The sequence below is a fragment of the Chaetomium strumarium genome (assembly GCF_033439665.1).
Source record: "Chaetomium strumarium strain CBS 333.67 chromosome Unknown B0T15scaffold_1, whole genome shotgun sequence".
Lineage (NCBI taxonomy): Eukaryota > Fungi > Ascomycota > Sordariomycetes > Sordariales > Chaetomiaceae > Chaetomium > Chaetomium strumarium.
This window is the reverse complement of record NW_026944429.1, coordinates 4,393,698-4,420,359: the sequence shown is the minus strand read 5'-3', so window position 1 is coordinate 4,420,359 and position 26,662 is coordinate 4,393,698. Positions and strand designations below refer to the sequence as shown.

At 58.7% G+C, this 26,662-nt stretch overlaps 11 protein-coding genes across 11 annotated transcripts; 6 read left to right on the top strand and 5 right to left on the bottom strand.

Moving 5' to 3' along the window:
- The first annotated feature begins 8 nt into the window (after positions 1-8).
- Positions 9-1,892, top strand: B0T15DRAFT_519120 (uncharacterized protein). Its single transcript, XM_062868419.1, has 2 exons — positions 9-42; positions 240-1,892. The coding sequence occupies exon 2, from the start codon at positions 354-356 to the stop codon at positions 1,668-1,670; it is 1,317 nt and encodes a 438-aa protein (XP_062726472.1). The 5' UTR covers positions 9-42; positions 240-353; the 3' UTR covers positions 1,671-1,892.
- On the bottom strand, positions 1,893-3,466 carry B0T15DRAFT_519118 (DNA-directed RNA polymerase). Its single transcript, XM_062868418.1, has 2 exons — positions 3,202-3,466; positions 1,893-3,137 (listed from the first exon to the last, which is right to left on the bottom strand). The coding sequence occupies exons 1-2, from the start codon at positions 3,244-3,246 to the stop codon at positions 2,058-2,060; spliced, it is 1,125 nt and encodes a 374-aa protein (XP_062726471.1). The 5' UTR covers positions 3,247-3,466; the 3' UTR covers positions 1,893-2,057.
- Positions 3,467-4,044: 578 nt separating this feature from the next.
- Positions 4,045-5,740, top strand: B0T15DRAFT_507335 (nife hydrogenase-like protein; the record flags this gene model as incomplete). The annotated part of the gene is made up of 3 exons (XM_062867639.1): positions 4,045-4,737; positions 4,881-5,622; positions 5,724-5,740. The coding sequence occupies 3 exons, from the start codon at positions 4,045-4,047 to the stop codon at positions 5,738-5,740; spliced, it is 1,452 nt and encodes a 483-aa protein (XP_062726470.1).
- A 638-nt stretch (positions 5,741-6,378) lies between these two features.
- Positions 6,379-8,379, bottom strand: B0T15DRAFT_547445 (uncharacterized protein; the record flags this gene model as incomplete). Its single annotated transcript, XM_062870175.1, has 1 exon — positions 6,379-8,379. One exon carries the CDS (start codon positions 8,377-8,379, stop codon positions 6,472-6,474), a length of 1,908 nt encoding a protein of 635 aa, XP_062726469.1. The 3' UTR covers positions 6,379-6,471.
- A 1,242-nt stretch (positions 8,380-9,621) lies between these two features.
- Positions 9,622-11,859, bottom strand: B0T15DRAFT_407930 (uncharacterized protein). The gene is made up of 2 exons (XM_062865331.1): positions 11,486-11,859; positions 9,622-11,388 (listed from the first exon to the last, which is right to left on the bottom strand). Exons 1-2 carry the CDS (start codon positions 11,652-11,654, stop codon positions 10,088-10,090), a joined length of 1,470 nt encoding a protein of 489 aa, XP_062726468.1. The 5' UTR covers positions 11,655-11,859; the 3' UTR covers positions 9,622-10,087.
- A 3-nt stretch (positions 11,860-11,862) lies between these two features.
- On the top strand, positions 11,863-13,556 carry B0T15DRAFT_519109 (uncharacterized protein). The gene is made up of 3 exons (XM_062868417.1): positions 11,863-12,114; positions 12,179-12,355; positions 12,419-13,556. The coding sequence occupies exons 2-3, from the start codon at positions 12,346-12,348 to the stop codon at positions 13,075-13,077; spliced, it is 669 nt and encodes a 222-aa protein (XP_062726467.1). The 5' UTR covers positions 11,863-12,114; positions 12,179-12,345; the 3' UTR covers positions 13,078-13,556.
- Positions 13,557-14,163: 607 nt separating this feature from the next.
- B0T15DRAFT_489346 (uncharacterized protein) lies at positions 14,164-17,593 on the top strand (the record flags this gene model as incomplete). The annotated part of the gene is made up of 3 exons (XM_062866589.1): positions 14,164-14,459; positions 14,576-14,681; positions 14,948-17,593. The coding sequence occupies 3 exons, from the start codon at positions 14,164-14,166 to the stop codon at positions 17,591-17,593; spliced, it is 3,048 nt and encodes a 1,015-aa protein (XP_062726466.1).
- Positions 17,594-18,003: 410 nt separating this feature from the next.
- Positions 18,004-19,687, top strand: B0T15DRAFT_571208 (DHBP synthase RibB-like alpha/beta domain-containing protein; the record flags this gene model as incomplete). Its single annotated transcript, XM_062870851.1, has 1 exon — positions 18,004-19,687. The coding sequence occupies exon 1, from the start codon at positions 18,275-18,277 to the stop codon at positions 19,685-19,687; it is 1,413 nt and encodes a 470-aa protein (XP_062726465.1). The 5' UTR covers positions 18,004-18,274.
- Positions 19,688-19,770: 83 nt separating this feature from the next.
- B0T15DRAFT_45759 (Longin-like domain-containing protein) lies at positions 19,771-20,825 on the bottom strand. Its single transcript, XM_062865965.1, has 3 exons — positions 20,574-20,825; positions 20,415-20,498; positions 19,771-20,338 (listed from the first exon to the last, which is right to left on the bottom strand). Exons 1-3 carry the CDS (start codon positions 20,611-20,613, stop codon positions 19,854-19,856), a joined length of 609 nt encoding a protein of 202 aa, XP_062726464.1. The 5' UTR covers positions 20,614-20,825; the 3' UTR covers positions 19,771-19,853.
- Positions 20,826-20,936: 111 nt separating this feature from the next.
- Positions 20,937-24,421, top strand: B0T15DRAFT_564572 (MCM2/3/5 family-domain-containing protein). The gene is made up of 3 exons (XM_062870645.1): positions 20,937-21,401; positions 21,452-23,595; positions 23,675-24,421. Exons 1-3 carry the CDS (start codon positions 21,071-21,073, stop codon positions 24,254-24,256), a joined length of 3,057 nt encoding a protein of 1,018 aa, XP_062726463.1. The 5' UTR covers positions 20,937-21,070; the 3' UTR covers positions 24,257-24,421.
- On the bottom strand, positions 24,093-26,196 carry B0T15DRAFT_45743 (Eisosome component PIL1-domain-containing protein). Its single transcript, XM_062865964.1, has 3 exons — positions 25,792-26,196; positions 25,099-25,693; positions 24,093-24,985 (listed from the first exon to the last, which is right to left on the bottom strand). The coding sequence occupies exons 1-3, from the start codon at positions 25,839-25,841 to the stop codon at positions 24,536-24,538; spliced, it is 1,095 nt and encodes a 364-aa protein (XP_062726462.1). The 5' UTR covers positions 25,842-26,196; the 3' UTR covers positions 24,093-24,535.
- Between the last annotated feature and the right edge of the window lie 466 nt (positions 26,197-26,662).

Genomic DNA, 26,662 nt, shown 5'->3' with positions numbered 1-26,662 from the left:
CCCCGTCACACCAGCATCGCGGTAGGAATACAACGGGCATTTCTCGTTCCAGACGTTCACCGGTGCTCAGCTGTATGTCAAATGCAGATCCATAGTACTTTCAGCTTTTGATAGGACTCCGATGGATGTCTTGACGGGTGCTGTTAGTGGGGCAGTGTGGGGGTTCTGAACCTCGGAAGCAAGGGTGGGGCGCGTTAAGATAAGCGCGGGGAATCGGCGATAAGCTGGGACCGGCATGCCTGGACTCCGGGGAGACTACCACGTGATCACCAACAGCTCGTCGGTGCTCCCCCTGACATCCGCGATAATATTCACCATCCTCAGGCCTTGGGCCCTGCGATCTTGTTGAAAGGATGGCTTCTGGTGAAGTGCACCCCGCGTCCGAGGCGGCAAGATGGACATACCTCGACAGGGTGCGGACGAGGCCCGGCCCGTTCACCGACCCGGACACTTTCGACGGCAGCATGGTGGCTCAGGCGATGGAGAGCATGAAGATTCTGGTCATTGGAGCCGGGGGCCTGGGCTGTGAGATTCTGAAGAACCTCGCGCTGTCGGGGTTCAAGGACATCCACGTCATCGACATGGACACCATCGACATCTCCAACCTGAACCGACAATTCCTCTTCCGCCAGTCAGACGTCGGCAAGTCCAAAGCCGAGGTCGCTGCCCGCTTCGTCGAGAAACGAGTAAAAGGCGTCAAGATCACGCCGCACAACTGCACGATCCAAGATTTTGACGAGGACTTCTACATGCAGTTCCAGATCGTCGTCTGCGGGCTCGACAGCATCGAGGCTCGCCGGTGGATCAACGCGACGCTCGTGAACATGGCCGCGTCCGAGGCGGAGAACGAGGACAGCATGAAGCCCCTGATCGACGGAGGCACCGAAGGCTTCAAGGGCCAGGCCAGAGTCGTCTGCCCGACCCTGACATCGTGCATCGAGTGCCAGCTGGACATGCACGCGCCGCGCGCCGCCGTACCGCTCTGCACGCTCGCCAGCATCCCGCGGCAGCCGGAGCACTGCATCGAATGGGCGCACGTCATCGCCTGGGACCAGGAGAAGCCCTTCCCCAAACTCGACAGGGACGACCCGGAGCACATCACCTGGCTGTACCAAAAGGCGCTGGAGCGCGCGCGCGAGTTCAACATCCCCGGCGTGACCTACTCGCTCACGCAGGGTGTGGTCAAGAACATCATCCCGGCCATCGCGGCGACCAACAGCGTGATCGCGGCGGCGTGCTGCAACGAGGCGTTCAAGATCGCGTCCAACTGCGCGGGGGCCCCGCTGGGGATGCCCGGCGGCAACAATTACATGATGTACTCGGGCAACGACGGCATCTACACCTACACGTTCCAGCATGAGAAGAAGGAGGACTGCCCCGTGTGCGGCAACTTGGCGCGCGACCTCGCCGTCGACCCGGCCTGGACGCTGCGCGACCTGGTCGAGTCGTTTGCGGCGCGGCCCGAGGCGCAGCTCAAGACCCCGAGCGTGCGCGCCGAGGGCAAGACGCTGTACATGCAGTCGCCGCCGAGCCTGGAGGCGCAGACGCGGCCGAACCTGGACAAGACGTTGGCGGAGCTGGGGCTGGAGGAAGGACAGGAGATTGCGGTGACGGACCCGGCGTTTGCGACGGTCACATTCAAATATAAGCTCAAGTTTAAACCATCATGAGATAAGGGGGGAATAGATAGGGGGAGCTTTCGATCTAGAGCAGAAAAGGGTTCGGCGGGTGGGTAGCATCTTGCGAGGCGTGGTCGGACAAAAGGGACTGGCGGAAGGATACCATCATATACTGCATAGTGGATGCAGCTCTTTGCTTACAGGCCAGGTACGACACGCCACATAACAGGAGTCGTTTAGACAGACGGTGCTGATATGGAGCCAAATGGAAGGCTTGTGTTTTCTCTTCCGTCACCTCTACTCTAGCAAAAAGTCAGAAGAACCCAAATGGCCAAAAGGAACCGTCCAAAACCACCATGACGCCGTACCGGTTTTAAGATACAGAGAGAAACGGGTATAGACCCACAACCTGCCCCTGCCACGTAGGCTTTCTTTTGTCTACCTGACCATGTTGATCACCTGCTTCTCAAGATCCTGCGCCTTCTTCTTCAAGTGCGCGACCGCCTCCAAGAAAATGGCATCGCTCTCCCACTGGCCAGTGCTCTCGACGAGGAAGATGAAATGGTCCCTCCTCCGGCCAAGCTTGACCTTGTCCTTGAACTCGGCATGTCGCAGGCACTCCCTGCTGACGGTATCCCTCATGGGGTCGACGACGACAGCCTTGACCTCGCCCGCATGGCCCTCGTACCCGCTCCCCTCCCGCGCCGCCTCCTGCTTCGTGACCTTCTCGAGGCCGATCACGCCCTTCGGAAAGCACTTGGCAAACTTCTCGGCGTCCTTGCCCAGGATCGGCCGCTCGATCTTGATGACGGGCATCAGCCGGTACGACGCGGTGGCCACGGGCGAGAACTTGGCGTGGTCCGACCCGACGCCCTTGTGCATGTGCATCGACAGGCTGATCTCCTGCCCGGGCCGCAGCTTGGCGATCAGGATGTCCGGGTTGACGGGCGCGATGGCGTTGTCGCCCGAGAAGTACTTCTCCTGGCGGCCGACGGGGCAGAACTCGATGTCGCGCGCGTAGACGTGGGCGTGCTTGTAGAGCTTTGTCGGGTCGGTCTCGCCTGCGGCGGCCTTCTCGTTGTGCTCGCACTTGACCTCGAGGCGGAGCGAGACGGTGTTGAAGTCGTAGTAGCTGTTGTTGATTTGCGATTCGTCCTCTGGCTTGCGCCACCACTTGAGGAACTTGTGCAGCCCTTCTTTGCCGCCCTTGAAGGGTATCAAGCCTAGTCTGTGGGCCAGGACTTCGTCTTGGATTACGGAGGTGTTGTTGTTGATAAAGACGGTTTCAATGGCGAGGGTGGGGATGTCGGCGATCATGATGCGCCGAAAGGCATTGGCGATGGAGGCATCGCACCCAATTAGGGAAAACGAGGCCTCGAAAGGGTCGTTTTGGTGGAATTCGATGCGGAAGTTTCGCTTGAACGACTCAATATCCCAGGAGTGGTCCTCGCCGGGGTAAGTATGTGGGTAGTCCGAAGACGACACATCCGTGATGGTCTCCTCATGGATGCCGACGATCTGCGGGCGATGCCTGTTAGAAGCTGTGGTCCAAACCCGATGAGTACAGAGAAATATTGCACACCTTTCGCCGCTCAAGCTCTTCTTGTGTTGGCGGTTTGTGCGGCATCTTGACGTATCAGATTGATTGGCGGAATGTACTTCACGTCGTTCTGCAGTACGAACTGGAAATTCTTCATGCAAGCTCGGGCCGGGACGTTCAATCAGCGGCAGAATTTTCCGGTTATCGCGGGGGAATTTTGACCGCCTTTGCAGGGGTTCCACTCGGAGTCGGTGCAGGAGCCGCCGAAGCAGCTTGGTCTGTGCTGAATCCTCAATTGGCCTTTAAGTTGGCCGCTGCACAATCTGGGCAACCAAAGCGAGGGAAGCAACGAGTTCTTTATTACCGGCGAATCGGTTGCTACGACCTAGTCCATACGATGGTAATCATCATATCATGGCATCGCTGGCTGCCGTCGTTCATGCTTTTAATAAGGAGGACCGGAGTAGTCTTTCCCCTCCCTCCCAAGGTATCTTGTAGGACGCAGAGCATCGAGAAGAACACGACTCAATTACCTAGATAATCACAACTTTAGGTCTCCCCAAGTAGGAAGCTGAACTGTTGCTGGCAGAGGCTCTCTTTGTGTCGTCGTCGTGAACTCGGAAGTCCACCGGCCAATGGGAGGATCTTGAATTCAACCAGAGACATCGACCAATCGGGTGCTGGAATGAAATGCTTTGAGTGGACACTGCGTGAGGTCAGTGACGAGCCGAAAACACCCATGATCCCCACGCCACAAGCTTCGGACTCGGAGTGCCATTGAACGCCGCAAAAGAGGCTGCAGCCCCGGGGGAAGCGCACCCGGCAAACCTCCCATCTCCTCGACAGCCTCTCCACTCAATTTCCCTCAACCAACCCGCACCAGCAATGTCGACGACGATATACCGGCTCGCGGGCCGCGCCGCCAAGCGGCTCTGCACGCGGCCATCCCCGGCGCTCGCCAACTCCATCTCGCATCCCGTCCGCGCCTTCTCCGCCTCGGCGCTCCGCCGCTATGCCGCCGCCGAACCGGAGCCCTACCAGGGCACGCGGCTGGTGCCGACGGGCGCCGACTTCTCGACCGTGGCCGACCCCTACGGCATGTCGGACAAGCTGCCGGACGGCTCGGCCGAGACGACGCAGAAAATGCGCGATGAATCGGTCGAGGACCGCAAGGTGCGGCACTACACAGTCAACTTCGGCCCGCAGCACCCCGCCGCGCACGGCGTGCTGCGCCTGATCCTGGAGCTCAACGGCGAGGAGATCATCCGGGCGGACCCGCACGTCGGGCTGCTGCACCGCGGCACGGAGAAGCTGTGCGAGTACCGGACGTACCTGCAGGCGCTGCCCTACTTTGACCGGCTCGACTACGTCTCCATGATGACCAACGAGCAGTGCTATTCGCTGGCCGTCGAGAAGCTGCTCAACGTCGAGATCCCCGAGCGCGCCAAGTGGATTCGGACCATGTTCGCCGAGATCACGCGCATCCTGAACCACCTCATGTCTGTCCTCTCCCACGCCATGGACGTTGGCGCACTTACGCCGTTCCTGTGGGGTTTCGAGGAGAGAGAGAAGCTTATGGTGAGTTCCACAACTGGGGCCATGTTGGTGAGGGCCGGTTTTGAAAGGAATATAATAAAAACCATCGAATTGGGGAGAGAGATCAACGAAAAATGCAAAGGAAACCCCGAAGATAATAAGGCTAATATACATATCCCACCCAGGAATTCTACGAGCGCGTGTCCGGCGCCCGTCTCCACGCTGCCTACGTCCGCCCCGGCGGCGTGCACCAAGATATCCCGCTGGGCCTGCTCGACGACATCTACCAGTGGGCGACGCAGTTCGGCGACCGTATCGACGAGACGGAGGAGATGCTGACGGACAACCGCATCTGGATCAACCGGCTCAAGGGCGTGGGCGTGGTGTCGGCGGCCGACGCGCTCAACCTGGGCTTCACGGGCGTGATGCTGCGCGGGTCGGGCGTCCCCTGGGACATCCGCAAGAGCCAGCCGTACGACGCCTACGACCAGGTCGAGTTCGACGTGCCGGTGGGCGTCAACGGCGACTGCTACGACCGGTACCTGTGCCGCATGGAGGAGTTCCGCCAGTCGCTGCGCATCATCCACCAGTGCCTCAACAAGATGCCCGCGGGGCCCGTCCGCGTCGAAGACTACAAGATCTCGCCGCCGCCCCGCGCCGCCATGAAGGAGAACATGGAGGCCCTCATCCACCACTTCCTCCTCTACACCAAGGGCTACGCCGTGCCACCCGGCGACACCTACTCGGCCATCGAGGCGCCCAAGGGCGAGATGGGCGTGTACGTGGTGAGCGACGGCAGTGAGCGGCCGTACCGGGTGCATATCCGCGCCCCGGGCTTCGCCCATCTCGGTGGGTTCGACCATGTCTGCAAGGGCCATTTGCTTGCGGACGCCGTGGCCGTCATTGGCACCATGGATCTGGTGTTTGGTGAGTTTTTTTCTTTCTTTCTTTTTCCTCGGTCCCTCCCCACCCCTATTTCTTTTTGTTTTCTTGGATGTGATGTACTGACCTTTTCTTTTCCCGCGTAGGTGAGGTCGACCGGTAAAGTGGGAACAGAAATGGAAAAATGAGAATGAAGAAAATTCATCGCGAATGGGATAGTCGAAGTGATGAAACATACTCGATGTGATCCGGTTCCGGGGATGGTGCTGTGCGGTGTGCTTCTGTGGTTCTGGTTCTGGCTCTGGCTTTGGTTCTGCTCTCCCCGGGCATAGGCGACATAGAGAGATAGACAACGATGACGACGACGACGACCGCCCTCGAGCCAGCATCAAGCCAGCTAGCTAGCTAGGGGGGGTGGGTCGGTTTCGGTGAAAGGGGGGTTAGTTGATCTGGGTTGGGCGGGATGTGTGTGCGTGTGGAGGGAAAGCGCAAACGAAACGCTCGTTCTTCCCCATGTCGATGTCGTTTCGTCTGTATCTGTTGTATCATAGGCCAGGGAGAGAAGGGGCGAAGGCGGAGGGAGGGGGCCGGAAACTTGCTTTCGCGGGGTTCGGTTCCGTTATAACGACTGGGAGGCACACCCACCCCCCGTTCCTTGCTTGCTGTTTTTCTTTCCCCTTCCTTGGTATCCCTGGCAACGAGACGTAAATATCCTACATTCTGTTCACAGTCGCCAAACTGTTTTCGGTGTTTTCATCTCTTTGTCAGTGACTCTACTCTGTCTGCTTGCTATGACATGATAAGTCCAAGGCAGAACGACCTTGGACCGGGCGGGATTGGATGGGATAGGATAGGATAGGATGGGACTTACTGTTGAGAAGGGGTGGGGTGTGATCAAGGCGCCGCCGAATGGCAGCGCTGGGGCGGAGTGGGCGGAGTGTGCGTCAGGAACCCGTCGGAATCGTTGCCCCCAGTCGCACTTTCATTCCCGCCTTCCTCCTCCCCTCGCTCGTCCGCTTCTCCCTCGTCCCGGCCCAGGCTGCAGAGGCTCAAGCTCCTCCGCAACGGACAGCCCAGCCAGCTCGGCATGTGGGACGTGCCCTCGGGGCCTGCGCCGATAGGCAGGCCGCAGAGCGGGAGGACGGTCTGGTCGACGTCTGCGGGAGCAGTCGGGACTTCCGTTTCTTTCCCTTTGCCCTTTCCGTTGCCCTTTGCCACTATCTCCGGCGCTGGGAGCAGGCCCTGGACGGTTGGGACCGGAGGCTGGTTCTGATCATGCCCATGACCTTCACCCTGACCCTGACTCTCGCCAGCAGCCTGTGGGTAGTAGTGCTGAGATGCCGTAGTGAAGGCCATCTCGTCGTAGCGGAGACCGGGCGTGCGGTACGGGCCTGGGCCCTGCGTCGTCCAGGGCATGCCGGGGGTCGGCTGGGTCTCGGCGGCCCAGGGGTATGCGCCGGGCGGGATGGTGCCGTTGTAGGTCGCTGCCGTCGCGTAGGCTGGGTGGGCCGGCATGAAGTAGTACGGCTGTTGTTGGTAGGGGGGCGGCTCAGGGAATAGGGGGTAATGGTAACCCTGCGCGGTGGCGAAGGCATAAGGGTTGTAGGCTGTCGGGATCTGCGGCGGCAGGACGAGTGGGCCTTGACCTTGGGCATCGTCGCTGCTGCTGTTGCTGCCGCCGCCGGCTGGCATTTGCTGGCTCTGGCTATGCGACGACCGAGAAGAGCCCTCGCCAAAGCGGTTGTGGTCCTGGCGGCCATTCCGTTGACGGTGACGGCCGTGCCCCTGATCCTTGGCTTCGACCCCTTGATTCTCTGCAGAACTGGATCCGGAAAGACGGGGAAGGTTGACTGTGGGCGGCGACTCACCATCCGAGATGAACTTACCGAAAACCTTCTCAATCTCGGCGATCCGCCGCAAGGTGTCTTCATTCTGGGTGTCGATGTCACGCCCGTCGTCGTCGTCGTTCTTCTTGTTCTTCTCCGGCAGCTCGCCCTCCCTCTCCCGCCACTGGCGCAGGCTTTCCCGGTCGTGAGAGGTCATCCCCGCCTCGCGGACGTGCGGCTGGAAAGGGCCGAATGTCGTCGGGCAGCCGCATGTTCCGGCCTCGTGCAGCTCGCGGTGGTCGGCTTTCCACTCGGCAGCGTAGAGGCTCGACAGGCGGACGGCCACGCGGTGCTCTCCCGAGGAGGTGACTTCCTCGGTGAAAAGGGGCGGGATTTCCTGGTCCCCCGGGGCAGACTTGGTGCTAGTCTTGTTGACATCGCCCTGGCTGCTCGAAGAGCCGGAAGCAGCAGGACGACGCGGCGGTCCCGACCGGTGCGTCACTGGGGTACGAGCGTTTGGAGTCGACGAGGAGACAGGCTTTTGCTTTTGGGGTTGTTGCTGTCCACCCCCCTGCGCAATAGCTGCCACTGTGTTAGCTCCCAGAGCTGATGTGTCTTTGTCATCTCCAGTCTTTGCAGGATCATCTGCTGCTACAGCACCCGAATGACCCTGCCCCGTGGCAACAGTGCCAGTCTCGCCAATCACCCGCGGCGTGGTCAAGAGACCCGGGAAGATGACATCGCAGCCGCAGACGCCGCGCTCATGGAGCCAGCGGTGCTCCCACTCCCGGATCAGCACCCAGCGGGAGTGAAGCAGGCGCTCGCATGCCGGACACATCGTCTCGGCAAAGGTGGGCTTGTGCGGCGTGATGGTGCAGACCGGGAAGTTGTGCCCTGCTGTCGTCAGGGGGCAGGGCCGGAGCACTGGCATGGACCGGTGGCCGCACTGGTAGGCGATGAACTCCCGGTAGCACATGGTGCCTGTTAATGGGGTTGGAGTGGCCGGAACTTGTGAAGGAGGGTGTTGCAAGGGAATAATATAATGAAGTTGGCTTTGTTGCTCTCTGGCTAGCTGGTCTTGAGGTTATGTAATATTGATGTATGTCTGTCAGAGACTGTGGTTAAGGATGATAATTCTCCAGTTGGGTAAACGTGTCGATGTCCTCCTGGAACGGAATGAGGTCAGTTGTGTGAGGTAAAAGGAAGAAATAACTAGAGTGAAAAGCACAGCTGTTTTATACCGTTCCGGAGGACCACGACGCCGAGAGAAGGCGGGTTCCGGAACCACCAAGGCCTATTCGGCTCTCGGAGCATACTATTGTCGATGTCTCCGCCCAAGAAAATACGAATACCATACAAATGTACGAATGCTAAACCGCGAATAGCAACTGTGCTCGACGGAAGGGTTCCGCAGGAGCAATGTATGTGCACAACAACATGAACTCTCTCTCCACTTACAGGTTTCCGGAAACGCACAGTGCACTCATACACTAGCGGATCAAGAAAGAGCAACGGTCCAACGGCTTCCCAGGGAAGTAACAAACGGAGAAGAATAGGAAAAGAAAGTACTCGCCGGTAGGTTGTTTGCTGCATTTCCTGTCACACCAAGGGGACGTACCTGCTTCTGAGCACCAGCTGGGGCTGTCTCCACGCTCCTATACTTTCCCCGCAAGAACTTGAGCTGTTTGTTAAACTCTACAGACCACCCAGAGCAGGCCCAGAACCGTCTGCGTGGCCAGGATGTTGTACTCTTTTGGAACCACTGGTTGGCCACGCAGTGGAGTGGTGATACCTGACCAGTTGGCTGTGGCTAGAGTGAAGGAGGTAGTATGGAGGTGAGCCCGGTGAGAGTTCAGAGCTGTGCTCCGTTCCTCCGCTGTTCAGCGGCCAATGATGTAGCAGGAGAGATCCCAAAGTGGAAAGGGGAGAGGAGGGTAACGGAGAAGGCAGAAGGCCAAGTCTCCCAGAGCTCTCACACTTGTGATGTCGTGGGTCGAAGAACTCTTTGAGGGATGACTGCAAGTTCCTCTGCTGGCCTCACTTATACCAGGAGCGGGGTTGGAACAAAAGAAGTCCGCCTGCTCTGTGAACGCAATGCCGGCACGGGTGTGATCTGAAGGGGAGAGAACCCCAGATCGCACACAACTTTGTGTGAGCCTCAGCCTCAACGTGAGGACCTGGTGTAGCCAACTTGGAATGATGTTTTCATCACGAAAAAGGGCTTTGCGATGGTGGTTCGGAAGGAACTACTTGATGCTTCCTCTTGTACCAGAAGAAGGGATTGGTTTATCAGTCTGAACTTAGAGCAGCACAGGCGCCGATGGTTCGATGGTCTCAAGCTCGGGAACCCAACTTGCAAGAGATACAGTAAGGAAAGCAGAAATCAAGATGGGAAGATCGAGGATTTCAGAAACCTGCATGCTTTTCAAGAGCGGCACAAAACAGGCTCCCCCTGATCATTCGCCCCATTCTATCTCGTACGACGCCGATGGCCGCGAGATAGAGCGGTAGCCGCCAACAACTAGCCGCTAGTGTATTCCGTCTGATCTCCGCAGAGGTCCTTCCAAACAACAGGCCCCTGCCGGAGGAAGTATGATACATGGGGCAAACAGTTCTGTACAACAGGAGAGCCAGAGTAGGACAAGGCCACGCGGCATGGTGGAGCATGGGGAAACCGGGCCGTGTCAAAAGACCTTGATCCCGTTTCCGGCGGCCTGGTTCATGAGAAACGACTTGAGGGGCCCGAAAGCGTTGACAGCGCTCAAGCCCACCGACCTCAGGGGCACCAGAGGGCCGCTGCCCGCCGAGTAGAGCTTATGGAGTTTGTCACAGACGCCCAGGAGCACATGGTTCGCAGCATAGCGCTCCGAGACGTATGGCTCGAGCGACATGGTGGTCCCGATGTCCTGTCCGTGGCTGACGGCGTACTCAATGGTCTTGGCGAGACTCTGCACATCGCCCTGCCCTTGGTTCAGACCCTGACCCGCCAGCGGGTGGATGGTATGGGCTGCGTCGCCAACCAGCGCCACACGTTCCCCGATGTAAGTATCTGCGTGCCTTAGCCTCAGGGGGAAAGAGGCGACGGTGCCCTCCTGGACGGCCACAACTGTCTGAGGAACGGCGTGGTAATCGAACGGCGTGTGTTCCAGCCTCCAGGAGTACTCCCCGGCTTGTCCCGACTCCTGAGTATGCATGTACTCCAGATCAGTGGGACTTAACCGGAAGGCCGCGTTTACCATGGCAATGAAATCCTTGGCCGACAGGCTCTTGAGCAGAGAGGCGTTGCTGGGCGTTGTTGACCAGACCAGGGTCGAGTAGTTTCCCGGTAGGGGAAGCATGGCAACGGGACCCGTGGGAAGGAACCTTTGGTAGGCAATCTTGGTGTGTTCTCCGCCCCAGCCCTCCCCTTCCAGCTCGAGAGTCGCAACGACGCCGTGCCGGTTGTAATCCCACCCACGAGCCTCAATGCCGGCAAAGGAGCGCACCGGGCTGTTGGCACCGTCTGCACCAACCAAGAGTCGCGCGGAGAGCTGCTTGCCACCTGCCAAGTGCACCACGGGCCATTCTCGCAAGTCCAGGTCCTCTGTCTCCTCGCCATAGGATATCCTTTCGACCTTGGCGCTGTCAAATACGGACACGCCGCCCAACTCTTCTAACCGCTTCAACAACCCAGATGTGAGATTCAGGTTCTCATTCATGTAGGCAATCGTGGTCCCGGCAGCAGAGGTTGAGCCAGGGGCCCAGTCGAACTCAATCCGGGCGCCCGTCACGCCGTCCCACACCTGCATCTCCTGGTATGCCTGCACCCTCTCGCGCGCCAAATGCCTCCAAGCACCGATCTGGTCGAGGAACAGCACGGAGGACGGGGTGAGGGAGCTGCATCGGTTCGAGAACCTATCCGGGGGCAGCTTCCACGACTTGACCTTGGCCAGGTCCTGCGCTTCGACGAGGGCGATTCGGAGGTGCGCCGTGACGGGATTCGCGCCTGATTGGGGGGGGGGCAATTGTCAGAACAAGATCGGGACAAATACAACATACAAACTCAGACCCAAGGAAGCCATGGTCAGACGACCAATACTCACGCAGTGCCGCCAGAAGACTCAGGCCCGCGGGACCACCCCCGACACAGACCACATCGTAGATGTCTGGTTGCACCGCAGCGCTTGCGTAGGACCGTCGCAAATGTCGCTGAAAGCGCTGGGTGCAGCTCCGGCACACATATGCGCCTCGCGCCCTGAGTACCGCATCCATTGTATGTCGTGGAGTGCTAGCCAAGTGTTGGTCGGCGTGTTGGTGGCTTTTGCCGGAGTCTGGTCGACTGAGGCCGTCGGAGCTCAACACCACTGGCCAGATGATGTCCGGAAAAGCGACATACAACCCTAACCCTCGCCTCACACGACTCCGAGTCGAGTCCTATAAGTCGGTCTCACAATTGATTCGATTGCATGACTCTTGCATCTGTCAATTAGGCGAATCATTGTCAAGGAAAGGCAAGCGATGAGGCAGCTTCTTCTTGGCATGAGATCTTGGGGACACAGTTGGCGGCTCGCGGTCTAGTCTGACTTCGACTGAGCTGCATCGGAACTTTCATACTAGTATTCTCGAACCTTAGGATCATCACCTTACATTCGCGCCCTCGTTCACGATGGTATGAGTTCCTACCCATATAAAGATCCTGAGCTATCTTCAAAGGAGTGGAAAAGAGCACAATGTAGGTCTAGACTGGAGTCTGGAGCCTTGCCGAACTGCGTTATGTGAGACCTAATGTGTCTCAGAGAACAATCCGACACCCGGAGGTAGCTGAACATAAGCCCATTTCCCCGTCGCCCTTCACAGTTATAGCCAACAACGAAGGATCAAGGAGGCAGCGGGAAAGGGAATGAACGAAACCTTGTCCACCTAGAAAACGACCACAAGTACGATTTTCAGTATCGATGTCAAAATGTCATCCTGTAGGACACCCTTTCTCCTTGTCATCACTCATAGCTCAGGTACCTACTAACCATGGGACCAAGTCCTCACCACCACCGCCAAAATGGTCCACTCCTCACGCCTCCCAGCAAGCACCACGCGGGCCCAAGCCCTCGCCATGCTCGCGGATTACGAGTTCTTCCTGTCCTGCGACCCCCACCTACAAAGATTCGAACTCATACCCCCCAGCGACGCGACCAACCTCAACCCGCCACTTTCCATCCCAGACACTGTCAAATCCCAACTTCGATCTGGAGCACCAGCAGCAACATCATCATCACCATCATCACAGGACTCAGACAACAGAACGCCGATAATGCTGCCGACGTGCTATCGCGTCACAGACGTCGTGCATGCCATTCCCGCGGGGATATGGGACACCAACGTGGTCAGCACCTACGAGTTCACGCTGATCCGGGACGGGATTTTTGTGCGGATCCGGAGCCCGCTGTCCGTCGTCATTGACACCTTCTGGGAGATCAGGGAGGCGGCGGCAAAGGATGATGATGGTGGTGACAAGGGAGTGGGACTGGGCGGGCTGGAGCTGGTGGAGGACATGACCATTACCTGCTCGAGGCTGCTGGTTGGGCTGGTCAAGGGGCAGTGTGAGGCGGGATGGGCTGGGATTCACGCGAAGATGATTGCTCGGTTGGAAGGTGAGGTGGGGAATAAAGGGGTAGGGGAGGGCATTGTGGGAGAGTGATGAAGCTTTAGCTTTGACTCTGTGAGTGATTGTGGCGGATCATGGATGTGACCGGCCGAATAGCCCATTTTTTTGTGGTGATTCTAATGAAAAGCTGGGCTCGTGGTAGCTGCGGCAGCCGTCCGAAACACACACCACACATAGGATGGATGAAATTGCTTCTGTGCAAGGTTGCCTAGTCATCTAGTGGCTGTAGACAGGCCGGAATCGAGCAGCATGCTGTGATCCGGAGTTCGTATAAAGGGCTGTTGCACAGCATCCAATGCCGTGATTGAACACCCGATAGTGGGCGGGGAGACAGGATGGTTGTTTAAGTATGTCACAACTGCAGGGTCATTGGACGAGAGTTTGGGGACCGTCAATGAAGCAGATGTGAAGAAACTGAGCATAAAGGTCTTAGACACCTGGGTAGGCACAGTAGTTGGACCTATGGGGTAGATACATGCTTCACCAGAGAGATGTAAATTCGAGGTTCAACTAAGTTGTTGGGAACAAAGTCCTTCTAATGTTGACTACAGGAAATTATAGTTCGTCTAATGCATACACCGTTGAGCGGCAGCTGCCGTGAACATCGGATAGCGGCCCGCACCCACGTGTTCGAAGCGCCTATACGTCTTATGATTGGTTCAATGTAGACCATCCACCAACTAGCGTTGTTTTAGCCTTGTCTGCTTCATGACCCCTGGCACAGGCTGGCTGAGCTCAGGGCAGTCCCGCTAAACCACCACGATACTCATATCACGACTGCTGGCGTGATATCAGCGAATATGGTGCTTCGGAAGGCTACTTAATCACATTGCAAATTCATGACGGCACAATATAGCACATGAATAGGGCTCTGCTCTGTATTCATCTGTTTTATCTGCCGCCCCTGATCTCTTGCACGATTGGCCGCCATCAGGAACGACGGCTCTCTCGGCGCGCGGCGACATCATTACCCCCGTATTTCTGAGGACTTCCGCAGTTCCCTTGAGACTTAGTGAGTTCCTATGACTTCTCTGTTTTCTGTTTTCTGGATTTTTACCGTCCATCAACCGTCCACCAAAGCGCAAGTCCGTCGTCGCGAGCATCCGTGAACTAACGAAGATGGTGAGAAGGGAGACCGAGCCCCTCCGGTCCGCGCAGTCTGCTCCCCGTGAACAGCGTAGAAGTCCGTCCGAGCCGAGCGAGGACGGCGAGGTCGCTTCGACCCGCCACCGGGCCAGCGAAAGCGCGGGTCAGACCCGACCCCGGCTGCTTCTACCTTCCCCCGGCCCTCCTCCTCCCCTCGCGCTCCCGCCGCTCCCCTCCTACGCGTCGTGGACCGAGTCATCCCAGCTGTCGTCGCGCCAACGCCGGCGTATCTACCGTTGGCTGGAGGAGACAGCCGCGCCTTGGGACTGGTAAGTGTCTATCAGTTATTTTACGTGGAATACCAAGCTATTTCTCGATCCTTTCCCCTTCCCCAGATTATCTTTTCTCTCAGTAACCTAGTCAGTCAGAGCTGACTGAAGCACAGCGAGCCCGCCACATCGGCTCGTCGAGACGGGCGGGAAGCCCAAGAGAGCGAGGCCCACGAGCCCGAGGCACCGTACGCGTCCCAAGCCCCGAGAGAGCCACCCAGGGTCCGGGAACCGCGTCAAGGCAGAACGACGATTGGGGGCTCCTTTCAGACCCTCCAGATCCACACGTCTCAGTCCAATTCTCAACACGTGCAGTTGGGTAGGTTTTCCTTGTTCGTGGGGCTCAGTATATCGCGGACCGAGCAGGTCATACTGAGCACCAGCCACGCATCGTTCGAAGCCTTGCCTGCCAGGTCGCCTGCTGGGCACAGAAGAGGGCGTGACGGAGACAACGATCGCCGCTCAGCCAACTACTAACCCAGTCGCAGGACTGGGTCCCGCCGACCGCCATGGCCAACGCCAGCCTGCAAGTCCGCAATGCGGACTTTTCCTCCGGGAAACAGAAGGCGGTCGATGATGCGAAACAAATGCAGGCAGTTGTTGAAGATGAATGTAAGAAAGCGGGGAAGGAAGTGCCCCCTTACCTCCTCCAGGAGTTGATCGGGAAGGGGAATTACGGTCGGGTGTACAAGGCCACCGACCTCAAGACGAAGAATGTTGTCGCCGTCAAAATCATCAACATCGAAGAAGGCGACACGCTGAACCCCAAACTCGCCGACACATATAGCGAGTTCATGAAAGAATTCTCTGCTCTGAAATTGCTCAGCGACAGCGGGGCGAAAAACATCAATCTCACTCTCGACGTGCTCCCCGTGGGACAGGCCATGTGGATGGTTACCGAATACTGCGCCGGAGGAAGCGTGGCGACCCTGATGAGGCCGACAGGGGGTTTGCAAGAAAAATGGATTATCCCCATTGTGCGGGAGGTAGCAGAGGCCATTTACTGGGTCCACAAGGAAGGCATCATCCACCGCGACATCAAGTGTGCAAACGTCCTGGTCACAGAAGCCGGCGGCGTCCAGTTGTGCGACTTTGGCGTGGCCGGCATCATCGAGTCCAAGCTGGACAAGCGCACCACCTTCATTGGCACACTCAATTGGATGGCTCCGGAGCTATTTGATCCGGTGCCTTCCTACAGCACTCCGGTCGACATCTGGGCCTTTGGCTCCTTGGTTTATGAGATGGCTACCGGTCTCCCTCCCATGGCGGGCTTAGGCATAGCCCAGCTCGGCCAGTACATCAAGCAGCACGCTCCACGTCTAGACGGCGATCAATACTCAGACCAGATCAAGGATCTGGTGGCATTCTGCCTGGTCGAGGATCCCGCCAAGCGGCCCACCATCCAGGAAATCCAACAACATCCGTACATTTTCAATACCAGCGACAAGTATCCCACATCGTCACTCGCCAACCTCGTCAAGGCGTACAAGCTCTGGGAAGCGCAGGGCGGCGTCAGAAGGTCTCTCTTCACCCCAGTCGGCGCGCAGGGGCCAGCGGACTATGCTTCAGCAGGCCTCGATAGCGACGAATGGAATTTCAGCACGACTGTCGACTTTGACCGGCAGATCATGAACACGGATGCCCAAGCAGTCTACGATGTGTACGGCTCCAACGTCGATTTCGAGTTCAACGAGCAGACCTCTCGCCCTGCGAAGCCCAAGCAGCGGCGACGTCTTCCTCCGCAGCTCCAGCCGGTGAAGGCGCCCCTGGAGAAGGTATTCGATCCCAACACCATCTCGAACTATGAGGACAACTCTCGTGCGTACTACGGCAGAGCGCCGCCTCCGCCCATGACGTCGACCACGTCGGATCTTCCGCTTCGAGATGACTCGCTCCACTCGACCCTCCGCGAATCCCTCATCGACCTGGATGCGTCCCTTCACGATGGGGGCGACCTATCTCAGTTCGTCGACATGGAGACCATCCGAGCTGGCATGCGTGTCCCCAGTGACGAACTTGACGAGGCCACTGACTTCAGCAAACCGCCCTTGAGTGATCCCGCCGACTTCAATCCCAACCGTCGCACCCAGGACTGGAAGTTCCCGACCATGGTACCGCCCGCATCAGCCAACCCCGAGGTGTTCCGGTTCCCGATCAACGAGGAGGGATCCGACTTTACGCGGCCTCCTCTTATCCACCATCCTACCGACCCTCTCAGTCTCTCCTCGGAGACCTACGATTCCATGCGGCCCAAATCCCCAGACAACCGCGCCTCGGTCGGAAGTCTGATCGATCTGGACGAGGGCCTGGTCATGCCCGAGCTTACTCGACCCTCCACCGCCAACTCAGATGCCGTCTCGGTGACGGGATCCGACATTGGCGGCGCCAACCCGTTCGACCTGGAGCGCCACGCATCCCTCTACTACCAGCCACCGCAGGTCGGAATCCGCGAACCGTCCATCTACGTCTCCGACGACAGCGACTTTGCGCGCATGGCCAAGGCTACCACGGACGACGACAACAACAACAACAACAACACCAACAACACCCAGTCCATGGGCATGGCTGCCGATTTTGGCGGTCCCGGTTTTCCTCCCAACGGCCGCAGCAGCTCGCGTTCGTCGACGACCCATTCGCGGTCAACCAGCTACGACGAGGACAGCTACTCGGTGAACAACGACTTCGATTCTTCGACCGAGTACCTCACCATGATCAACAACAACAACAACAACAACAACAACAACTCGGCATCATCTTCCATGAGCATGAGCATCACCGACCGGCGCAGCAGACAGGGCCGGACGCGCACGCGGTCGCAGTCCAACGCGAGCGTCAGCAGCCAGGTCCAGCATCCCAGGATTGCGGCCATGAACGGCGGCCCTGTTGGTATGATGATGGATTATAGCCCGGATGCGTACGGATACGGAGGCGGAGGCGGGGGAGGAGGAGGAGGAGTCCCACCGGCTCCGCCGTCGGCCAGGGTCATGCAGGGAGCGGCCGGCCGGGAGATGGTGCGCGACGAGGTGATGCGTTTGTTGGCGAGCTTTTCGAGCCAGCTCGGGGCCACGAATGCGTACATCTCGGCGCTGCCGGTTAGGGCGGGGCGGAGGGGCAGTGAGGCTTATGCTGGTTGATGATCTCATGGGTGGTGATAGCAAACTTCCAACTACGCATGCGATAGGTCGCTGTTGGGGTTTCACGGTATTTAAGTCCTGCTGAGCCCGGGGCTTTCTCTCATTTCCTTTTGTGTGTAGAGTACATACCAGGACACGGGACGGTTAAGCCAGCATGGCGTTGGGACTTGTATGCGGGTTTGGCGGCTTCAGCAACGGGTTGACTGCATTACGTTGCTTTAATGAGAATCAGCCCAAGGATTCACTCGATGCATCGGGCAGGTTCCCAATATCTATGGCATTCTTGCCTTGTTGCGTGGGATTCAGAGCTATCTGTTGATGTGTAGGTAGTTGGGCAGCGAGGTCGAGTTCTCCAATGTGTGTGCTTCTTTGAGTCCACTAAAAATTTCTCCATGACTCAACTTACACTTCACAAATGCATCTCATTCTCACCTACTAATAACTTGAAATCTATCTCAACGCATTCATTCGCAACTCTACCTCACCCCCCTTACACTGTAACGATTTCACACGGCAGTCAAAACGGCAGGCATACTATTTGCATCACCGATCGCCGTGCGCTGGCCGGCTACATCCAGACGTTTTCTCCGTTCCGTCTGCACTCACTCGGTGACTGCATCGTCTGAGTCGCTTACACCATCACCACACTTGGCCTCTCGGCTCACGCATGCTACGGCAACCATGAAAACCCGAATCCTCAAAGTGCCGCTCGCCGGCAAAGACGAATCTGCCCTCGGCCGCTGGGCGACCACGCGCCCGGACGGCACGGCCGACCTCAACACATGGGAGGTGCCCTCATCATCATCATCGTCATCATCACCTTCTCCGGCGGACAACAACGATGACCCCCTGGAACCCCTGCGCGAAGCAGCCCACCTGCTGCGCACCACGGCCACACCGGTCGCCTTCCCAACCGAAACGGTCTACGGGCTCGGAGCCGACGCCACCCGCTCCGCCGCCGTCAGGGGCATCTACTCGGCCAAGGGCCGCCCGTCGGACAACCCGCTGATCGTGCACGTCAGCGACCTGGCCATGCTGCGGCGCCTCCTCCTCAACCTTCCCTCTCCTTCTTCTTCTTCCCCTGGAGAGGGAGAGGGAGAAGAACAGGGAGAAAGAGGAGGAGATGATCCAATACCAGCCATCTACCACCCGCTCATCACGCGCTTCTGGCCGGGCCCGCTAACAATCCTCCTCCCTCTCCCTTCCCCGTCCCCGCTCGCCCCGGAAGTGACAGCCACGCAGCGGACCTTTGGCGCGCGCATGCCCGCCTCGGCCCTCGCGCGCTCGCTCATCGCCCTCGCCTGCGCGCCCTTGGCCGCGCCGTCCGCCAACGCGTCCACCCGCCCGTCGCCGACCACGGCGCAGCACGTGAGGGACGACCTGGACGGCAAGATCGAGCTGGTGCTGGATGGCGGGGCGTGTGCGGTCGGCGTGGAGAGCACCGTCGTCGACGGGCTGTGCGACCCGCCCGTGGTGCTGCGGCCGGGCGGCGTGGGGATTGAAGAGCTCAGGCGGTGTCCCGGTTGGGAAGGCGTGGTGAAGGCATATCGCGATCGGGTGGCGGCTGAGGGGGGCAGAGAAGGGGAGGAGGAGGCGGCGCCCCGGGCGCCGGGGATGAAGTACAAGCATTATAGTCCCAGGGCGAGGGTTGTTTTGTTTGAGAGTGGAGGGGACAAGGTGGGGGATGGGGACGAGGTGAGGACCTTGGTGCAAGCCGAGACGCAGAAGAAGGGGGAGAAGACGAGGGCCGTCGGGGTTATCAGGACTGGGAGGTGGCCTGTTGCCGGGGGCTTGGAATGCTCTGGGCTGGGAGAGGTTGTTGTGGATGGTGAAGGGGAGGGAGATACAGGGTTTGTTGTGAAGGAGGGGCAGCTGCTTGGTGAAGACGGCACTGAGACGGCGGCGGCCAGGTTGCTGGATGTTGATCTGGGAGGGGATGTTAAGGGAGTAGCCCACGGCTTGTTTGCAGCGCTTAGAGAGCTAGACCGGCGGGGTGCGGACGTCATCTTCGTGGAAGGGGTTAACGATGGTGATGGCATTGCGGCAGCGGTCATGAACAGGCTCAGGAAAGCGGCATCGGATATCAGGACCTAGATAGACGGCATTAGACGGCCTCTCGGGAGACCCTGTGGTTCTTCACTGGACCGGGTTTTCTGCCTCTCATGATGCTTCACCATACCCGCACTTTTTTGATCGAAAAGAGAGGAGACAGGAAAAAAAAATCTAAATTCACGACATAACCCTTGCCCTTCCGTAACGCCTACAACCCCTGCCGTAACCAATCCGTCAACTTCGCCTTGCCTAGTTGCGCCAGGTTGTTGACGCCCTGCTCGCTGAACGGGTCGATGCGGCTCAGGTTGACGTCCTGCGACGGCGCGCGGCTGCAGCGCTGGACGATGATGGTCGGGTCCGTCTCCAGCACGACGCCGTCGTCGCAGATCTCGTCGATGGCCAGCGACACGAGGTCGTAGTTCTCGATGATGGTCCGCTTGTCGACCGACTGCTTGAACAGCAGGTGCAGGCTGTCGCGCAGCGCCAGCAGCACGTTGTACAGCAGGATCTCGTTGTCGTCCACGCTGCCGACCACGTACAGCGCCACGTCCGACTCCATCTTGTACAGCACGATCCGGTTGTCGAAGAGCAAGATGTCGCCCGTCTGCTTGGCCGTCTTCTGGAGGAGCGCCTTTTCGAAGCGCGTTTGCGACGTCTTGTCCGGGTAGGGATTCTGGGAGGAGCTGGCGGGTGCTGTGGGAGTCGGAAGTCAGTGGATGTGGTTGTTTGTCACTTGTGAGGCTGCATAAGCATAGAGAAACAATCGTACCTGCTCCGCTTGGTTGGGTCGCCTGGTGTGGTGGGGTGTAGTACTTGGTGAATATCCGCGACCCGTCCTCGCTCGAGAGAATCACTAGTCGGCGATGTTAGCTGCTATCACAGGCCATGTCGCAAAGGTGCAGCAGCGGTTGCGCCTGCAGTGACATACATATAGCGTTGACGCTATACAGCGACATTCCTGGCGACATCTTGGCTGTAATTGTCTGATGCTGACTAATCTTCGATTATGATGTCGCAGGTTCGATTGGCGCAATCGAAGCCGGTCTCGAGCTGCCTTTGCCGGTAAGGTGTCCGCGAGTTGTCCGCGAGGTGTCTGTGAGTTGTCCGCTGTTCTCATGTGTGGGGGTGATGAAGCAGTCGCCGATGTGGCTTGAGCTTGAGCTGCCCCACAATTGTGCGGTTCGTACCTGACAGGGGTTTAATGGGCTGCGCGCGGTGCCCCTGTCGACGCGTAAAGTGGTTGGGTTTAGACGCGAAGTTTCGCGCATCCCCATTTTGCATTTGCATTTGCCATTGCCAAACAGTCCCAGCTTCGGTCCCCGCTCTCTGCTACACTTAACGAAACACCCTCGCCTGACCATCCCACGACGTCGCTGTATTAAGAGTTTAACGCAACTAGCGTTAATTTTACAGCACAACAAAAAGATGTCGTCCCCAGCAAAGCGATCAACGCGGAGTTCGGCGACGCCCAATCGGGCCACTCGCAGCTCGCAGCAGAGAAGTAGCCCCGCCGCTGGTCCCTCGAACGCTGCCGAGAGGACGCCTCGTCAGACTCGGTCATCGCAGCTGGCTTCCAGTCCGTTGTTCTACCAGTCCTCGTCTCCCGCTCCCGGCGCCCGGGCCTCCTCTCCTCTGCGCCAGATGAGCAACAGCCAGAGCACCGCCCACAACGCGCCGAGTTCGCCCTTGCGCCAGCAGACCGAAACGCAAAGCGCCGGGGACCGGACTCCCCGTGCGAGCGGCGCGCTCATTGGAGGTTAGCTCGTCTCTCCCCCGCCGCATACAGAGTCGAACTGACCGCAACAGACTCGTCTCCAATTCGCTATGACCCGAGTTCCAGCCCCGGCCGCCAGCTTACCCAGCAGTCCGACCTCCGCAGCGACAGTAGTGCCCTCTTCGTGAGCTCTCAGAGATCTGCTATCAGGCCCCACCGAGGAGATATCAATCCAGATGTCATCCGGACACCTCGCGTGCCGCGCCGCATTATCCTGGATGACGCCGGTCGAGTGGTTCGTGACGGCTCTGCCCTCGGGTCAGATGCGGCTTCGTTTTCGAACAACAATCCGCACACCTCCGAAGCGGATGCCCTCGGCGGTCCGAGCCAAAGCCTTGTCTGGGGTACCACCGTCTCGCTCGAGGACTCGTTCGCCTCGTTCAGGGACTTTCTCAGGAACTTCACCAAGAAATATCGCATGTGGGCAGATGGTGCGACGGAGGCCGAAACCAACGGCAATCCCGAGGCGAATTCGAAGCCGTACTGGGAGGCCATGGAGACCATGCTGCTCCTGGGCACCAACAAGCTGTACCTGGACCTCCGCGACCTGAAGGCGTACCCGCGCACTGTGAAGCTATGGCACCAGTGTCAGGCATACCCGACGGAAATCATTCCCGTCATGGACCAGTGCGTCCACGACTGCATGATCGAGCTTGCGCAGGCCGAGATGGCAAGCCAGCGGGCCGCCTCGCACAACACTTCCGCGCCCATTGCTCCCCAGGCATCCCAGAGCTCTGAGCTCGCTTTCCCAAGCTCGGACCGGCCGGAGGAACCGTCTACTCCGCGCCCTGCGCCACGGGAGCAGATGACCATCGAGGATCAAGTCATGCAGCAGCAGTACCTAGTCCGCCCCTGGGGCCTGGACAAGTCCATCAACCTCCGGGATCTCAACCCGTCCGACATGGATAAGCTCATCTCCATCAAAGGTCTGGTCATCCGGGCCACGCCCGTCATTCCCGACATGAAGCAGGCTTTCTTCAAGTGCAGTGTCTGTGGGCACTCCGTCACGGTTGAGCTCGACCGTGGCAAGATCCGCGAGCCTACCGAGTGCCCGCGCGCGCGTTGCAAGCAGAAGAACTCGATGCAGATCATCCACAACCGCTGCGTGTTCGAAGACAAGCAGGTCATCAAGCTGCAGGAAACGCCAGACGCCGTTCCTGCTGGCCAGACGCCCCACTCCGTGTCCGTGTGCGTCTACAACGAACTGGTCGATTTCTGCAAGGCTGGTGACCGCGTGGAGCTTACGGGCATCTACAAGGTCACCCCCGTGCGAGTCAACCCGCGGCAGAGGACAGTGAAGAGCGTGCACAAGACGTACGTCGATGTCGTGCATGTGCAGAAGGTTGACAGGAAAAGGATGGGCATTGATCCTTCTACTCTCGACCTTGCCGAGGAGGAAGAAGCGCATGTCAGCGGCCAGAGCCTCGACGAGATCAAGAAGGTCACACCCGAGGAGGAGGAGAAGATCAAGGCGACCGCGGCCCGGCCGGACATCTACGACCTGCTCGCTCGCTCCCTCGCGCCTTCGATCTACGAGATGGACGATGTCAAAAAGGGCATTCTCCTGCAGCTGTTCGGCGGCACTAACAAGACGTTTGAGAAGGGCGCAAGTCCTAGGTACCGCGGCGACATCAATGTCCTCCTCTGCGGTGACCCTTCCACATCCAAGTCGCAGCTTCTGTCATACGTACATAGGATTGCCCCCCGTGGCGTCTACACCAGCGGCAAGGGCTCTTCTGCCGTCGGCCTTACCGCTTACGTGATCCGAGACCCTGAATCGCGGCAACTGGTTCTCGAGTCGGGTGCGCTCGTCTTGTCCGACGGAGGCGTGTGCTGCATCGACGAGTTCGACAAGATGAACGATTCAACGCGGTCGGTCCTCCACGAAGTGATGGAGCAGCAGACCGTCTCGGTGGCCAAGGCGGGTATCATCACCACGCTTAATGCGAGGACGAGCATTCTCGCGTCTGCCAACCCGATCGGCAGTCGGTACAACCCGGAGCTCTCGGTCCCGCAGAACATCGACCTCCCGCCGACCCTCCTGTCCCGTTTCGACCTGGTCTACCTCATCCTCGACCGCGTCGATGAGAAGACTGATCAGCGGCTAGCTCGCCATCTCCTGTCCATGTACCTGGAGGACAAGCCTGAGTCGGCGCAGACCAACAACGACATCTTGGTAAGGCCCCCCTGTCTCTCTCTCTCTCGCTCTCTCTTTCCCCTTCGTTCATGATCATTTGCTAACTCGCTTCTCCCAGCCCGTCGAATTCCTGACCTCGTACATCTCCTACGCCCGCGCCAACATCCACCCGACCATCACACCGGAAGCCGGCCGCGAGCTGGTCGACGCCTACGTCGAGATGCGCAAGCTGGGGCAGGACGTGCGCGCCGCCGAGAAGCGCATCACGGCGACGACGCGGCAGCTCGAGTCCATGATCCGGCTGTCCGAGGCGCACGCCAAGATGCGCCTGTCGGAGACGGTCACGGCGGACGACGTCCGCGAGGCCGTGCGGCTGATCAAGACGGCGCTCAAGACGGCCGCAACCGACGCGCAGGGCCGCATCGACATGAGCCTGCTGACCGAGGGCACGAGCGCGGCCGAGCGCAAGCGCAAGGCCGACATGAAGGACGCCGTCGTCCGCCTGCTGGACGAGCTGACGGCCGGCGGGCAGACGGTGCGCTTCTCCGAGCTGGCGCGGAAGTTTGCCGAGGGCGCCAACGTGCTGATTGAGCCGGGCGAGTTTGCCGAGGTGATGCGGACGCTGGAGATGGAGGGCGCCGTCATGATCAGCGGGGAGGGCGCCCGGAAGAGCGTGAGGCGCGTTACGGCGACTGTTTGATGAGGGAATTCCAATGCAGCGGGCGGGACAGGTGGTATCATGACATATTGGTATGGTTGTTCCAAGGTAGCAGGCTTCTTTGTGTGGTTACAGTGCGACGACGGCGTATGGTATCTGTTTCTCCTCCAGTGGTGTCGGACTAAATAAACTCGCATACAATTGCAGGGGTTAAACAGGTTCGCGAACTAGGTATATGTGATCGCACATTCAACTTCCAAACGACAAGAACGCAACCGACTCACTCATCCATCCCCCTTACTCCCACAGACTGGTCAGATCTCAAGTTCTAGCAGCCATGCTACCGCCGCCGCTATCCTCCTCGGCAAGGCTCACTCCATCCCCATCTTCTCCTGCTGCTTCCTTCTGTTTCTGTTTTTCCTTCTTCCCCTTTCCCTTTTCCCTCTCCTGCTCCCGCGGCGGTTCGGCCGTGGCGGTCCCCTGGTCGTCGACAGCAACAGTCTTAGCATCATCACCACCACCACCACCACTCCCGAGCAGCGCCGCCGCGTCCAGCCGCCACTCGCGCAGGTCGTCCTCGGCGTCGTTCAGCACCTGCCGCGCCTGCGAGGCATGCGCCCAGCGCGGGCGCACGTCGCCGGGCACGACGGGCGAGTCGTCCAGCAGCTGCAGCAGCCGCAGGCCGTGGCGCGCCAGGATCAACTGCTTCTCGGCCCGCTCGATGGTCGCCAGGAACTCGACGGTGTAGGCCTCGCGTAGCTTCTGGCGGGTCTGTTTTTTGTTTTTTATATCTCTTTGTCAGTGTGCTTGCTCATCCTCATGCAGAGAGAGGAGGGGGGAAGAATGAATAGGGGAGGAAAGAAAAGAAGGAGAAAAATACGCACCACATTCCCCAACTGCGCCTCCGCAACCAGATTCTCCGCCTCAGCCCTCACCAGCTCCTGCTCAAGCGTCACCAGCCTGGTCCCCCCACCACCACTACCACCACCACCACCACCAGCAGAACTTTGTTCCTCCCCCCTCCCCGCCGCAGCGCCCTTCACCTTGGCAATCTCATCGGCAATCTTGCGCTTCCCGTCCCGACTCGGCTGCACGCTGCGCTCGGTGTCGCGAATCACTTTCAACAGTCCCCTGCCTTCCTCCAGCCGCTGGGCATAGCTCTCTTCCTGCTCGCCCAGCTCGGACAGCAGCACCCCGACCTTGTCGCTCACGTCCGACACGGCCTCGTCGCCCGTCTGCTCGCCCCACTCGGAGAGCTGCGTCGCCACCGACACGCGCGCGCGCGCGGCCGTCTCGTGCGCGCCGACCAGGCTGTTGGCCGACTTGATCAGGCGGTGGAGCCGCTTGGAGAGCTCCGGCTGCAGCGAGCCGCGCAGGGAGGCGAAGGAGAAGGGCTTGCGGTGGTGGGTGGTGGTGGATGTGGTCGAGGCGGTGGAGTGGGACGAGCGGTTGGAGGAGCGCATGGAGAAGGCGCGGTTCCTGTGCGCACGGGGGTTAATTTCTGACTTGTAGGGTAGTAGTTGGTTGGTTGGGAGGGAGAAGCAGGAGGAGGGGGAGGAGGAGGGAGGGCGATTCACCACTGAGCAGAGATGGAGAAACGACTTCCTTCGGTGCTTCGACGTGACATTGTATGGCTGGTAGTAGGACGGATGGATTGTAGGAGCTTTTCTGCCGGTGATGACGGCTGTGACGGGAGAGCTTACATGATGTCTGTTCCTATCTGATAGCCTGCTCTTGGTGAGGTTTGAGTTTAGACGGGCTGGTGTGAACACCACTGCAGAAAATGTTGCTCCGTTCCTGCCTTATGCTTCTACGAAACACGCAATAGAGGCAGGTACTTGGAACGCTTTCGAGGTTGATGAGAGCTTCCCAAACTGCTGTACAACTCAACTGGGCAGGTATGATGATGCTTCTTGAGCGTTGAAAAATTTAACCACTGGTTATTTGTATTAGTTTACGGATTCAACTAATTTAACAGGCAGTTGTCGTGTAAGCATGACGAGGAGGAGTTGAGTCGAAGTGACAACGGTTCCAACAATATCTGCTATAGCAAGAACTGGTTCAAGTTCAGCCCATGTGTCGCCATCCTGACGACGTAACTCTTCCCGCTCTCAATATCTGAACCATTCCCTTGTCCTAACCCAGATCCAGAAGCTTGCTCGGTCATGATAGCCATGCTTTAGTGACGTCATCCCGCATCCACACGATCGTTCAACTCACTCCTGTTCTCCGAGTCGTTCATTACAACCATGGGTGAGCAAAGCATTCAAGTTGACCATCGCGGAATAGAAGACGACAGACATAAGAAATTTAGCAGTCTTCATCTCCATACCCAAAATGCAAGCATCATCGCTCGATCAGGCATTCATCCATAGCACTTACTCCGAGCCATGGACGTTGAAGAAGGGGGTAGTCTTACAGCATGCTGTGGACCTTCCGGGTGTGCTA

Coding starts and splice junctions, on each gene's coding strand:
- B0T15DRAFT_519120 (XM_062868419.1), top strand. CDS start 354: ATGGCTTCTGGTGAAGTGCACCCCGCGTCCGAGGCGGCAAGATGGACA.
- B0T15DRAFT_519118 (XM_062868418.1), bottom strand. CDS start 3,246: ATGCCGCACAAACCGCCAACACAAGAAGAGCTTGAGCGGCGAAAG. Junction 3,138..3,201: donor AAGAGCTTGAGCGGCGAAAG/GTGTGCAATATT, acceptor CATCGCCCGCAG/ATCGTCGGCATCCATGAGGA.
- B0T15DRAFT_407930 (XM_062865331.1), bottom strand. CDS start 11,654: ATGGATGCGGTACTCAGGGCGCGAGGCGCATATGTGTGCCGGAGCTGC. Junction 11,389..11,485: donor GAGTCTTCTGGCGGCACTGC/GTGAGTATTGGT, acceptor CCCCCCAATCAG/GCGCGAATCCCGTCACGGCG.
- B0T15DRAFT_45759 (XM_062865965.1), bottom strand. CDS start 20,613: ATGTCGCCAGGAATGTCGCTGTATAGCGTCAACGCTATAT. Junction 20,499..20,573: donor GTATAGCGTCAACGCTATAT/GTATGTCACTGC, acceptor ATCGCCGACTAG/TGATTCTCTCGAGCGAGGAC. Junction 20,339..20,414: donor GACCCAACCAAGCGGAGCAG/GTACGATTGTTT, acceptor CGACTCCCACAG/CACCCGCCAGCTCCTCCCAG.
- B0T15DRAFT_564572 (XM_062870645.1), top strand. CDS start 21,071: ATGTCGTCCCCAGCAAAGCGATCAACGCGGAGTTCGGCGACGCCCAAT. Junction 21,402..21,451: donor GAGCGGCGCGCTCATTGGAG/GTTAGCTCGTCT, acceptor TGACCGCAACAG/ACTCGTCTCCAATTCGCTAT. Junction 23,596..23,674: donor AGACCAACAACGACATCTTG/GTAAGGCCCCCC, acceptor CGCTTCTCCCAG/CCCGTCGAATTCCTGACCTC.
- B0T15DRAFT_45743 (XM_062865964.1), bottom strand. CDS start 25,841: ATGTCACGTCGAAGCACCGAAGGAAGTCGTTTCTCCATCTCTGCTCAG. Junction 25,694..25,791: donor TTCTCCATCTCTGCTCAGTG/GTGAATCGCCCT, acceptor CCGTGCGCACAG/GAACCGCGCCTTCTCCATGC. Junction 24,986..25,098: donor AGGCGCAGTTGGGGAATGTG/GTGCGTATTTTT, acceptor AACAAAAAACAG/ACCCGCCAGAAGCTACGCGA.